This window comes from Crinia signifera, chromosome 2 (genome assembly GCF_055691185.1).
Source record: "Crinia signifera chromosome 2, ASM5569118v1, whole genome shotgun sequence".
Taxonomy (NCBI): Eukaryota; Metazoa; Chordata; class Amphibia; order Anura; family Myobatrachidae; genus Crinia; species Crinia signifera.
Window position 1 is genome coordinate 372,084,340 of NC_139218.1, and position 14,299 is coordinate 372,098,638.

General features: G+C 41.2%; 1 protein-coding gene across 1 annotated transcript; it reads right to left on the reverse strand.

The window, feature by feature from the left end:
- Positions 1-6,731: 6,731 nt before the first annotated feature.
- LOC146059223 (matrix metalloproteinase-18-like) lies at positions 6,732-13,835 on the reverse strand. The gene is made up of 10 exons (XM_083171335.1): positions 13,696-13,835; positions 11,740-11,984; positions 11,506-11,654; positions 11,282-11,407; positions 10,160-10,321; positions 9,618-9,735; positions 9,390-9,523; positions 8,909-9,068; positions 8,575-8,678; positions 6,732-6,978 (listed from the first exon to the last, which is right to left on the reverse strand). Exons 1-10 carry the CDS (start codon positions 13,798-13,800, stop codon positions 6,824-6,826), a joined length of 1,458 nt encoding a protein of 485 aa, XP_083027461.1. The 5' UTR covers positions 13,801-13,835; the 3' UTR covers positions 6,732-6,823.
- Positions 13,836-14,299: the final 464 nt, after the last annotated feature.

A 14,299-nucleotide genomic window follows, 5' to 3' on the forward strand; every position in this document is an offset into this window, starting at 1 on the left:
CGCGCTGCAGGTTTCCCCACTGCCAGAAGTTTCCCCACGGTCCTTTGCACCAGCGCCACAACTTTTATCAATGTCTTTCCCACATACCACTATTATACAGCCTCCTGCTCTCATTCACCCCCTTATTCCACCCAGTGGAAGGAGATGCTCACCCACTGCCGGGAGCTGCATACTGTCCCCCACCCTCCTCCAGTTCTAGGGATGCCCATCGCCCATGAATGATTTGAAATCATCGATGGTTTATGGCCGATGTTTAATACTTTTGCCATCGATTTGTGGGAGGACCAGATGGTTTCCCCACATCGATGGCAAAGGAGAACCGATCAAGTTTAAAAAAAAATTATGGTGCCGGGACATGGAGCATAGCTCCGCCCTCCCACACCTGACAGTCCCACCACCGAGTTCTGATTGTCCCACAGCCTATTCAGTCAGATATAATGGATTACCATCGATAGCTACAACAATCAATGGTTATCCAAGTAATATTTTACTACTATCGATGGCAGGGTGCAAAATTGCCATCAATGCCAACCATCGATGGCGTCTGCACCAATGCCCATCCCTACTCTGCAACAGGCAAAAACCTTTACTACCCCTCATGCCCACACACCTCTATCACTGCCCTGCCTCCTGTTCTCCTGCCCCGAAACTTCCGCCAGTGGGGACCCGCTCACCCTGTGTTTCCCACATTCCCCTATCATGCTTTACCACCCAGCCTCCTGCTCTTATGCACCCTAACTCCCACCCAGTAGGAGGAGACACTGACTCAGGGCCACCATCCTGTACTCCTGTGCTGCCACGCTGGACCCTCACCCACTGGCAGAAGCTGCACAGTGTCCCCCACCCTCCTCTTTAGTCCCCTGTATGCCCACACACCCCTATCACTACCCAGCTTCCTGCTCTCCTGAACCGTAACTTCCACCACTGGGGAGTCACTGACGCTGTGTTGCCCGCATACCCCTATCATGCCTCATAGCCCAGCCTCCTGCTCTCATGCACCCTAACTCCCACCCAGTAGGAGGAGACACTGACTCAGGGCCACCGTCCTGTACTCCTGTGCTGCCACGCTGGACCCTCACCCACTGGCAGAAGCTGCAATACATACAATTCTAACCATATTTCTCACAATACAAACATTCACAAATTAAGGGGGCGCAGCCCCTTACGACGGTGTGAATATATATTAATATATATTATAATGGTACTTGTTTCCTAGCACGGCGCCAGCGATTTTAATTGCAGGCATCGTCCCCCGATCTTTTCATACCCCCACTAACCTCATCGGTGTGGAGATGATTTTATAAAGTGTGGTGAGCGCACTTTATGCGTTCCCTCGGGCTCGGTGAACTATTCTGTGTTTTTTTCACCTACTTATTGTACCCAATAGTGGTGTGTGTGCGACTAAGTCAGATTGAGCGTCTGAGACGCTCCTACTTCTCACACAGATAGAGTGCCTCTCCACCGGCGCCCGCATGGCATGAGGGCACCAGCTCTGTGTGAGAGACGCTCAGTAGGCTTGACAGGAGCTTAGGAGTAGGAGCAGTAGGAGTCACTATGCTGTCAGCCTATAAGTGTTGCTGCTGTAGCTTAGAGAAGTAAGGCAGCCATTGGGCAACGTCAGCAGCCTATGAGCGCTGCTGCCGACACTACCCTGATAACATAGCTTAGAGCTGGCGAGCTGCCAAGATTCAAACGGCAGGACAGCGCAGAGCTGGCGCGCGCTGGTGCCGTGAAGCTACACGTACCGTTTTTTTTTGTCTATATTGTCTCTGCATGTTCATATGGGTATCCATATACCTGTGTATGTCTGTTGACCACTACAATATTTGTTGTTTGGTCAGATATATAGTAGACAAAGTGTTTATCGATAGAGTTGGCCCATATATATGCATGAAATACTAGGATGCCCCTAATATGTAGATTTAAGATTAGGATGCAATATTATTTTAGACCACAAGATGGTGCACCATACCAAGTAGACGTCATGATTTGAGACTACTGTATATGAATATAAACTCTCTGAATATAGATTACGATGCATGACCACAAGATGGTGCACCATAATGTAAAATAGTGGTTATATGAGATGGACCCTCTACGTCAGTGTTTTTCAACCACTGTGCCGTGGCACACTAGTGTGCCTTGAGCTGTTCTCAAATGTGTGCCCCAGATCTAGAGATGCCCAAACTAGTTTACAGCCACCACCAGTTCACAGGGGGGTCACGTGGTTCTCGCGAATCATCTGAAGGGGGGGCACGGTGGTCCCGCGAATCGCAGGAGGGGGTCACGGGGGTCCGGGGGGGTGCTGGCAGAGGGGGGGGTGCGGGAGTAATAGTGGCTGTGGAGTAATGGTGGATGGTGGGCGTGTACTGTAGCCCTGCCTGGGTGGGGGGAGGTGATGTCGAGGGGGTGGAACGTTATCCACATGAAAACGTTATACACATAAAACACTGGTCTTTTCCCTAGGGGGGGGGGCGGTTTGTGTATGCCGCTGGGCCAGAATGTTATATACACAGGGGATGAGTGACAGATCTGGCTAAATATATAAGAGATATTTAATTTTTTTCCTATATTTATTTACATTTTTTTATTTTTTATATATTTTTTTAAATATATATTTTACATTACATATATTATATGATTATCTGTGTTTATCGTATATTTTTTTATAGAGTATATATTACTAATATTGGCACTGTGATCATAAGGATCTATAAGAAATAAGGTACTTGTTTTCTAGCATGGCCACACCGATTTGTATCGCGTCGACCAAATCGCATGCGATGCGACCGACGCGATGGACCCGATTTTTACATTGAATCAAATGTGAATAGGGCCCCTGGGACCCTATTTTACATTGGATTCAATGCAAAGTAGTCCCCAGACCCCAAATTTTACCCCCTCAACGGCACCCCACGATTGACGGCAACCCGAAGCGTGGCGAGCGCAGCGAGCCCGCGAGGGGCGGCGGTACGCGTCCTCCGACCTTTTCATACCCCTACTATCCACGTCGGCTTGGAGTTGAGGATATAAAGTGTGGCGAGCCCGAAGCGTGGCGAGCGGACGTGTATAACTTCACAGGTATACGCGTCCCCTCACGGGGCTCGCTGCGCTCGCCACGTTTCGGGCACGGTGGCTCGCTGCGCTCACCACACTTTATATTCTCAACTCCACGCTGACGTGGATAGTAGGGGTATGAAAAGGTCGGAGGACGCGCACCGCCGCCCCTCGCGGGCTCGCTGCGCACGCCACACTTTGGGTTGGCGTCAATCGTGGGGTGACGCTCACAATGGGGTTGCTTAACTTTTTAACGATGACGGGGCCATATACAATGTCAAATGGGTCATATTGGCCCATTTCACATTGTTTGCTATGTAAAATGGACTTAATCAAGTCCATCTCATCTTGTGCCATTATAATGGCTTTTTAGAACAAAAGAGAAAAGGGACTGCTGTGTGAGGAACGCACTAAAGAAGCAAGAGAAAAAATATATATTTTTTCTTTCATAAAATATAACTTTTATTTCTTAAATCATTAATATTCCCGTAATTTAGTATGCGGGAAATGGGGTTTACAGCGAAAAATAGAAGTTAAAAACTTTTTTGGAAATACAGGACATGTATTGTGTTCAAAGAGAGAAATGGTGTTTTAAAATCACGTTAGAGTCCAAGTTGGAAGATGTTAGTTTAATTACTGTCAGTGTTGTTAGTGCAACGTATAGTTCTCTCCCTTTATGTGTGACCGTCTATGATGGTATAGGCTGCTTCTGATTATCTGTTGTGTCTATAGTTTTATGTAGGATTTATATATATCCAATAAAGATCTCAGGTAGTATTGAGTCTTCTAATTGCAATATATCTAACAATTCCACCATTAATTGCCATCTATAGGTGGCTAGAGATTGCACTGGTTTTGGAGATGTCTTTATTTACTTGGTACCATTTATTTGTGAATAGTATTTGATGGTAATGCACTGACTTTCAGTGTAGTATACACAGTGAGGCTAATTTGTGACACACAGAGAGTTTCTCAAAGGGAAGAAAAATAATTCCCTATGAGAAGCAGGGTAATTAGTTACACATAAGGTCAGGGATATCTAGTCTGAATGAATCAGTACACTTCCAGAAGATTATAATTCAGGTGCACTGGTGCGCTCAGGTGGACCTGTCTTGTATATTGTATTATAGGCTTGGGTAATTCCCTGGTTGCCCTAAAGTATACAGATATGAGGCTAATAGGAAGCCCAACAGGGGTCACTGCCTGTCTCACCCCAGGTGTGAGGGTTAGCACCTGGGAGATCTAAATGGCGCACAGTTATACTAACAACACATTATTTCACATACATATCAAATTATAAACATAACATTCCACAAGACCGACGCGATGCTCCCGATTTCAATGTTAAAAATATTTTAACATTGAAGCCTATGGCAAAATCGCGTCCATTGCGTCGGTCGCGTCGTGGGCCATGTTAATGCACGCGACCGACGCGATGGTCCCGATTTTGCCTTTGCCGGCAAAATGGACCTGATTTCAAAGGAAATCGGGTGCATCGCGTCCATCGTGTACCTTAACTTTAAGGTACACGATGGACAAGATTGTGGCCGTGCTAGGAAACAAGTACCAGAAATAATTCTTGTAACAACCTCCTGAGAATGAGACTTCTAATATAGATCCATGATAAGGAAACAAAGTGTCACGGACCCACCGGTCGCCTGCTCCGATACGTCAATCTGAGCAGCTCCGGCCGTGACTGGGGTTCACTTTGGACTCTCGGGTCCTTTCTTTGAGGTACACTGCCACCAGCCAAAACCTGATTTTAGCGCTTGAAACTGCGCAAGGGGCGGCTTGGCTCGCACCTGACCACACAATACAATATAAACTAAGGTAACGCTGACCCCTCTTCTGAGGCTAATGAGTCTTAAGAACACAGAACCAGGACTGAGAATATGTATTATTTATTCCTAGAAATACTACAGAGCTTTAAAAAATGGTTACAAGATATTACAATGATTTTAAAAGTACACACAAGGTTAAATGCAATTTCAGAAATAAAATAAAAGGGAAAAATGACAGAACCGTATCTTACACGTAAATACAGATCCTGACGTGGGGGGGGGGGGGGTTCTCCACAAGAAATCTCTGGTCGCTTACAGCCTGTTTGCTACACCCCCAGGTAGTGACACTGACCATAGAGAGAAGTAGCTTAGTTATACCTTGCAAACTCCTTCATCCCTCCCACCCTTGGGATTTGACTCGTTCCATGCTGATCACTTTTCCCTGGATAAATAAAGAATTGGTCCACTGCTGTGAAGTAGATTTTACACATTCCTCAAGTGATAAGAGGTAATTTAGTGGAGGGGCAGAGAACCTTTGCCCTTTTGGCTGGACACTATTGCTCTTCCCCCCAATGTGATTTATGAGGGGTTTCCGATCTTATCTGACATCCTAACTTCAGAGGATTTTTACAGATGTCAAACAGAGGGAATACAGGCCTCAAACTCAAACCAGGGTCACCTACAGTTTACCCACATAATAAAAGACATGTTCTGATTCCAATACTCACAGGAGACATAACTTTACAACAATATCAGACATACATTGATCGAACAGATAATCATAACAGGAGGCATACGTTAATTTGATCGATCACCTGATCTGATCATTACACAAAGTTTGACCTTTTTGTTAATGTGGCTTGAAATGCAGTTACACAGAAGTGTCACTTCTATTAGGTACCAAGGGGTATAACTGCGGCATTTGCCATGTGATAGACATGAGTGGGAGTTTGATATGACAATGAGTCTTGACCTGCAGACATCCATATGAGAGGGGAGAGATGCGGAAGTCACATGCCCTCAAACCTGGAAATGGAACCACGCTATGCACAGCTCTTTGATTATGAGGCTTGATACACAAACGACCAGATGGAGGCATGAAACCTGGAAGTGAATGCCCATGAAATCGATAATAGACCTACACTATATAAAGTCAGCAAATGACAATAGAGACTGAATACTCTCTGAAGAAGCCATCAATCTATATGATAGGGCAGATAAATGCGTACCATACTGTATAGAGGGGGCATAGCCAATATGATACAATTGTACCACCATGCACCCTCTCACAATGCCCTCCCCCACACCTCCACTCTGCCCCCCCCCCCTCATGATTTCCCAGCTTCCCCCACCTGGAGTAGAGGGCAGCCAAGATGGTAAGTATGAATATAATCCTGGTCAAGCCAAACGCTTTTGCCTGTCAACTTGTCCTGGATTCCTTTCCCACCTTAGTGACTTCTTTTACATCCTCTCCTTAAAACAGCCTCTAGTCCACTAATAACCATCCACCTCTCCTGACACGCGCCTCTTCCTTTGGATCATTCCCCCTACCACAGTCCCCTTGCACTTATTTGTTTTTATAAACATTTTTAACCAAAGAAAATAAACCTCAAAATATATGGAGTTTTTCAGTTTTTCATGGCACATTTATTAACCACTAAAACCGCCCCACTAATTTATTTTATGTGCTAAAATAAAAGCAAACAGTAATATTAAAAAATAATGATTTAAAGAGCACACATATTCAAATAAAATAAAATTTTATTTAATTAAATACATAAGAATATCACATCTTATAGATAAATATGCAATTTAAATAACATTTATTCATTAATACTAAAACACTTTTTTGTACAGTTTGTTAAACAAAGAAAACGTGAATACCAGGAAAACAAGAAATTGCAAACAGAAAATATTTTAAACAATATCAAGTCTTGTAAGTATACAAGGGATTTAAATAACAAAATGCAACTTGCACATGTTATTTAATATCTGATAAGTTTCTTCAGGTTATTAACCTTCTTAATTTTATTTTCACTTCCACATTTCAGCCAGCTGTTGTTCTTCAGCAGACGTGTTACTCTCCTTTTAGCAGTGCTGAACTCATACTGACGATGTCCGTCAAAGAAATACAGGAACCCTGAAGATAAAGAAAATGATTACTTATATTTAAGCAGCTCATATTTTCTTAATTATTAACTAAAAAAAAAAAAACCTATACGTGTGGATTTTATCCCTTTCTAATCATGCTACCTGATCTGCCATCTACTCTGGATCATTGCTAGGGTACTTGCCAATTATAGTTTGGGTAGGATGTATCTCAGTTTAGGCAGGAGTGATGAAGTTCTACTTGGTGGATGGAAGGATTTGTTTCAAGACTCTGAGGGAATTAAATTTTGCAAGCCACAAACTGGACTTCGCTGCAATAATTTGTAATGAATACAATTTTTGGTACTTGTGTATTTTGGCGGCGCCCATCGCATCGCATACCATAACGCATACGATGGTATGCGATGCGACGCGATATTGTACGATAGTGCACGATGGCATACAATTTTGAAATTATATGCCATTGTACATGGCATACAATGCCATACGATGCGATGCGATGCGATTAAACATTGTATAAGCACCCTAATGGGTGCTTATACAATGTTAAGCACCCAAATGGGTGCTCACAATGTTAAATGCACCCCCACGCCACCCCCCCCCACTATAAACGTGAACCCGAAGCGTGGCGAGCGCAGCGAGCCCACGAGGGGTGGCGGTACGCGTCCTACGACCTTTTCATACCCCCACTATCCACGTCGGCGTGGACTTGAGAATAGAATAGTGTGGCGAGCGCAGCGAGCCCCCGAGCCCGAAGCGTGGCGAGCGCAGCGGATACCTGTGAAGCCCGCGAAGGGACACGTTTACCTGTGAAGGTATCCGCGTCCCCTCGCGGGGCTCGCTGCGCTCGCCACGCTTCGGGCTCGGTGGCTCGCTGCGCTCGCCACACTATTCTATTCTCAACTCCACGCCGACGTGGATAGTGGGGGTATGAAAAGGTCGTAGGACGCGTACCGCCGCCCCTCGCGGCCTCGCTGCGCTCGCCACGCTTCGGGTTCACGTTTATAGTGGGGGGGGGGGTGGCGTGGGGGTGCATTTAACATTGTAAGCACCCATTTGGGTGCTCAAAAGCACCCTTTAGGGTGCTTATACGATTTTTGGTCGTATAGGGGGTCAAAATCGCGTCGCATCGTATGCCATCGGGTGCATGGCATGCGATGCGATGCGATCTGTTCGTCGTACGACGAACATCGGGGGCGCCGCCAAAATACACAAGTACCCAATTTTTTTTCAGGCAATCCTATTTTTAGCACCTGAAGAATAATATTTATTTTATGCAAATGAAAACACATGATACGTTCCCAGACCTATGTATTTTTACTGCAGGCTTCCCGAAAACGGCTAATTGTCAGGGATTTTTTTAGGGACCTTAGTAGGTTCTGAAAAAAATCCCCTATAACTGATATGACTTCAATTAGCTTATGGTAATTTAAAATAGGCTATATGATCCCCCAGGGCTATAGAAATAGTCCCTATTGAAGTCCCCCTTTAGTAGAGTTCTTTTTGAATCATCAATAATGATCTCACTCTGATAATGACTAAAACTTACCATATAATTTTAAAATATTTTTGCTTATTATTAAATATATAAATACAATTGAATAAAACATTTATTTTATTCGCTTACCATTTTTTTGAAAAGCTGAACGAATTTTTGATCCAACACCTGGGAAGGTGTCTATTATTTTCTTAGGTGATCCAACATCCATACTCTGATTTTGTTCATCATAACTGCCAAAAGAATAAAAAAACTTAAATAATGATTGTATCTAAATGCAACTAAATACATAACCTGCCACTAAGAGTTTGCATTCTAAATCATTTGCTTATAATCGCTGTATAATATCAAAGAGTCTCAGAGTTTGCAAAAGTGTAAGGTCCAGAAATAATGTACCGTTAAGTCAGTTTACTAAAGTGAATTATTCATCCCTGAAATTTAACAGGTTTTAATAATTATGTACCTCCAATATTTATCGCCAACAAAGAAATATGTTTTTCCTGTTGATTCATCATGGACGGCGGCATCAATTTTCCGAACAGTCCGAGAAAAGCCCAACTGGTAAATGCTCTTTGGAGAATCCTTTGTAACTTCATAACCACTTATAACCCAGAATTTTGCACCTGAGGAAACAAATATAAATTAATAAATTAAATGTTATATTATATGTTAGTTTTAGTTGCTAACATGGTTAGTTTTGATCTGCTTAGAACACTCACAAATTTATTGTACTTAAAAAAAAAATCTTTTTTCTACCTACCCTATCTGTAAATCAAAGATAATTGGTGATAAATAGTTGATAATGATGACAGTTATTAGTATGGGCTACAATGGCTAATGTGACTTTATTTTGAGCACCAATAACACTCTTAGCATCACAAACCAGCTGTACAGAATAATCAAAGTGGCTTTAAAACACCATAAGAGTAAAAAATAAAAGATACCTTTGAAGATAAGAACTTGGTCCTTGTCCTCATACTCATAAGCTGCCTGAATGTGATTTGGGAGCAAGGACCAGAATGACTTGATTAAATGGTGTTCAACTTGTGAATCCTGGGAAATTTGTCTCAAGAAAGTTCTGTTGAATAGAAAGATGTATTAGTGATCTAATTTCAACAACTAAACTGTAAAAGGTAGAAATGCATTTGAAAATTCCTAAAACAGAATCTCACTTGTCTTTGAAGAATAAGATTTCTCCACGTAGAGTCGTTACAGCATCAAATGTAATGTTGGGCTGACAGTTGGATGGGTTGCTTGGTTGGATTGGTGTTTCAGGGATTTCTCTTGCTCCTGTTATAAAGGTATAAAATAACATAAGGACGGTGTAATGGTAAGCATTACTGCCTCACAGCACTGAGGTCATGAGTTTCCACTATGGTCCTAACTGTACGGAGTTTGTATATTCTCCCTGTGCTTGCGTGAGTTTACTCCAGGTACTTTGGTTTCCTCCCACAATCCAAAAATATACTGATAGATGGATATAATTGGATGTGTGTGTAGGGAATATAAATTGTAAACTCCAATGGGGCAGGGACAAATGTGAATGTTCAAATGTAAATTGCTGATGAATATGTGCACGCTATATAAACAATGTAATAAATAAATAAATTGCAACAATATTCTCTTTAAACCTTTTAGCCATTCCAGGGTACCCAATGTGTTCAATTCTAAACCAAATATCTGCATGCACATGTGTGATATGATGCTATCTTACCGTAGAGTGACTGAATTCCATTGATGTCATCTTCAGGAAGGCGGAATTCACTGGGCTCAGTAAAATGGTAGGTTGGGTACATCAGGGCGCTGGGGTCGTTGGAGTGTAAAAGACCAAGGGAATGACCAAATTCATGGGCAGCGACAAGGAACAAGTTGTACCCTGTAAAGAAATAACTTCCATAAGAATATGACCTTGTATATACCGTTTGTATGCTTAATATTTGACTAGTTTTTATGTTTTTGGATATTTTTTGTTTAATTGCGAAAAATATGTTTGTTTCTTTATTCCACCCAACTGAATCATATGGCTTTATTATGTTGTTATATTAAAAAAAAAATATTACAGTAAATGATATACTGATGTCAAAATTGTACATGGAAAAAGACCAGGGTAAAACATTTTTTTGCTTTGTTTTGCGAAGTGACACTTTTTGAGTTACACCAATTCCAAAACATAATTATCCATTTGTCCTAACTATTTGAATGATTGTACCTGTGTATAATTTTACTTAATTATAAGGTACATCAATGAAGAGGAAATATATTGTCCACATATTTGTATGACTAGGGGTTTTATAGTTTACATATTCTTATAATTATTTTAATTATTTACATTTTACTTTATATTTTTTTTTTAAATAGAGATGACCTTGAAAAGACCAGCCATTTCTACTCAGTGCTAATACATTCAATGTAAACCGAATCAAAAAATGTAATATAAATTATATTAGTGATATTAGTATTGAGGAGATCTGATTTTTCAAAAAATTTATTCCAGACATAAGATTATCCTTGTTTAAGAAGAGCTCTATAAACACATATGGTAATAATATAGAGGCAATTCCTGCAAAATGTGCCTTTAAAATGACAGAGAAAATATTACATTTATATATTATAATAAACTATTTATAAGGCACAACAAGGTTTCTGTAGCACAGAAAAGGGTAAAACCAGGCACAATACATAAAACAAATGCAGACAGTATAAACAATGACATAGATAAATAACTACATTGTGCCATTATCATAATTATGTAAAGAAGATGAAGAGAATCTACTATAAGCTTCCTGACTATATTTACAGTATACTGAAAATGAGCGTAAAAAAGAGAGGGACCCACCGTTAGATCCAATTGTCCATGACTCATCCTCATCAAAGTGGGCATCTCCACCAATTCCACTGCCAGGTGCAAAGGCATGTGCCAGTGTTCCGTGTTGGCCATCAAATGGGTAATAGTCATTATGAACTGTTGAAAGAGGAATAAAAGGTTATTGTATCTGCCTTAAAGTATTTATGTTCTTAATGTTGCATATTTAGATAGGGATCATATCACAAGGATCTTACCTTTTGCTGCAAAGGAAATCTCAATATCAGAAGCTCCATCATACACGCGGGTGAAAGTCAGGGGGGCTACGTCACTCCAAACCTGAAAAGCCCTCTGAATAGCTAAATCAACCTCCGATGTGGTCATATCTGGTGTATAATTCAAAATTCTAATAAAATAAAAATAATTTAATTATTTTATATTCAATTTACCTATAGCTTTGTCGCCAGTTGTTGACATTCCCTCTTTGTTACCTGTATGTCAGATCTCTATTCCTCCAGCCGGAGTTTCCTGGGAAGGTGCTGAATTCTCCCACGTCAACAAACCCGCACCTTGGCTCGTGCATCATTTCCATGGTGTCCGGGTCCAGTTTTCCTGTCACTTCCAATCCAAAAAACTTTTGCATTTCGCTGATTTTCTCAGTAAATTGACTGGTGGTCTTCTTTCTGGCCTGGCGCCCCCCATTCGTCTGCATATTGTAGTACTTTTTCAAATATTCCTACAAAAGCGAGAAGGATGATCTAATTGGTAACCTTTTCTGATGCGAAGTCCCGGGAAAAAATGCCTCTGCCAAATATGACTGTTAAAGGCATTACATTATAATGAATTAATGCAAACTGTTAATTAAATAGATAAAGAGGGGGCGGTTTACTAAAATGGGAGTTCTCTTTCACATGGGATGTTGCTATAGGCAACCAATCAGATAGTATGTATTATCTTCTAGAAGGTGCTAAATAAATAAGTAGATTTTGATTGGTTGCCCATAGCAACATCCCATTGAAATAGATCTCCCATCTTAGTAAATTTCCCCCAGAGAATTGAAACGTTTTAGAAAAAAAAAAATTGCTGTTGATTGCAACTAAAAAAAAAAAAAAATTCTTGTAACATTACTTTTACTCATTAACACATGGAAGTCAATCAAATTCAATCAATAGAGAGGCGAAACATAAGAAAATTTATTCGTATGAAATATCTTCACTTTGCAAATGAAAAAATGCTTGGTATCCATATGATCTAATACAGTGGTTCCCAACCTGGGGTACAAGTACCCCTGGGGGCACTCTGCAGACCAGTTGGGGGTACTTGGAAATAATATTGGTAATGGCGGAAGAAAAAGTCTCCCAATGGCAAAAGAAGTCTACCATTGCCATGGAAACAAGCCACGTTGTGTCATTTCCAGTTCCATCTGCAGCGTCATCGGCGTCTCCTCGTGCTTTTGCCCAACCAGCAATCCACTGAGAGCTACCTGTGAACATCTGCCCCGCACTGACATGGGTGGAAGAAGCATTAATCCTACAGGCGTTAGCGGGAGCTCTGAAGACAATACACAGGCAGCGGCCAGACAAAGACGGACCTGATTCCTGACCATATACTAGTCCATGACTACTCCTTAATATTAGGACACACATACTGCTCATTTCCACTCATAAGTACTGTGGGAATTTCAAATTGAGAGGAGGGGTACTTATAAATGAAAAGCCTAATCAAGGGGTATGGGAGAGAAAAAAGGTTGGGAACCACTGATCTAATAGATCAGGGAATCTAACGGGGTAAATTTAATAAAGCTTCTGATAATGAAAAGTGGTCTTGTTGCCCATAGCAACCAATCAAATTCTCTCTATCGTTTCTCTATTGCATCTTAGAAAATAAAAGACATAATCTGATTGGCTTCATTTTTAGAAGCTTTAATACATTTACTTAATGAGCTAGTTATGCTACAATTAGACAATGTTTGGTCACTATGCGGCCACTGAATAATAAGTCAGGCATAGGATATGGGGCATTATTCAGGCCTGTACAATAGGCTGTGTATACTCGCAGCCCAGCAAACAGGTCAGCGCCGCCCGGCGCCCCGCCGAACCGGCCCCATGATTTATTGAGCAACAGTTTATTAGGTGATACTCACAGCAGCTTTTAGAATTGCTATTTATTAAAAGTAAAACCCGCAGGGGGTATATGTATATGCAAATCAGAATGCAGGGATCTGACGTTCATAAAAAGCCACTGTTAAAATCAATGAAAATGAACAAATAGTAAATAGGGGGAGATGTTTCAACACATCTAGAAATTTGATAACACTCCCCCTTAACACAATAAATGAGTTTCGTAAAACTATCTAAAAATATCCCTTTCTGTCATACTGTAGCTGCAACACACATACCGTTATGGTAGTGTTTGTCTGGATACAGATGTTTTATATATATACTCACTTCAGCAAACTTTGCATCGTCTTCCTCGATGTCCTTGGTCATTTCTGCTGGGAAAGCTGAGCAATACGCTACCGACAGCAGCAGCACTAGAAATGAAGTGTTCATGGCTGGTTCTCCTTAGGGTTCTACTGTTCCTTAAGGTTTTCTCCTTGCCTCTGATTTCTGAGAGCCAAACTTGTCTATTTATACAGTACCTGTGTGCCTCAACCATGCTGCAGAATGTGACTCACCCTTTACAACTTCCTCCAATCACAGCAAAAGTTAGCATGTGTTCATTGCCAACATGTTATGACAAAGTGTCCACAACGTAAAACCCCACACTTGTGCAACAAGTCTGCATGATTAATGAGTCGGAAGAGGTTTTGGAGCCAAATAGAAAATATATTGTTTACTGCCAAAAATTTGTAAGCAATTAAGAAAGCAAACAGTAAAGAAAGTGTTTCAAGTAACTAAACGAGAAGCCACTGTGTAAAAAAAAAAGCATGTAATGTAATAATATAATATCCCATATAATGGATTTTTGATACTCTGCGCTGCTGGGAATAAATTTATATGTAGATCTGCTGATTAAGAATGGATCCGGACACACTGTTCAGATTTTATA

Coding starts and splice junctions, on each gene's coding strand:
- LOC146059223 (XM_083171335.1), bottom strand. CDS start 13,800: ATGAACACTTCATTTCTAGTGCTGCTGCTGTCGGTAGCGTATTGCTCA. Junction 11,655..11,739: donor AATAGAGATCTGACATACAG/GTAACAAAGAGG, acceptor TTATTTTATTAG/AATTTTGAATTATACACCAG. Junction 10,322..11,281: donor ATGGACAATTGGATCTAACG/GTGGGTCCCTCT, acceptor ATTTCTTTACAG/GGTACAACTTGTTCCTTGTC.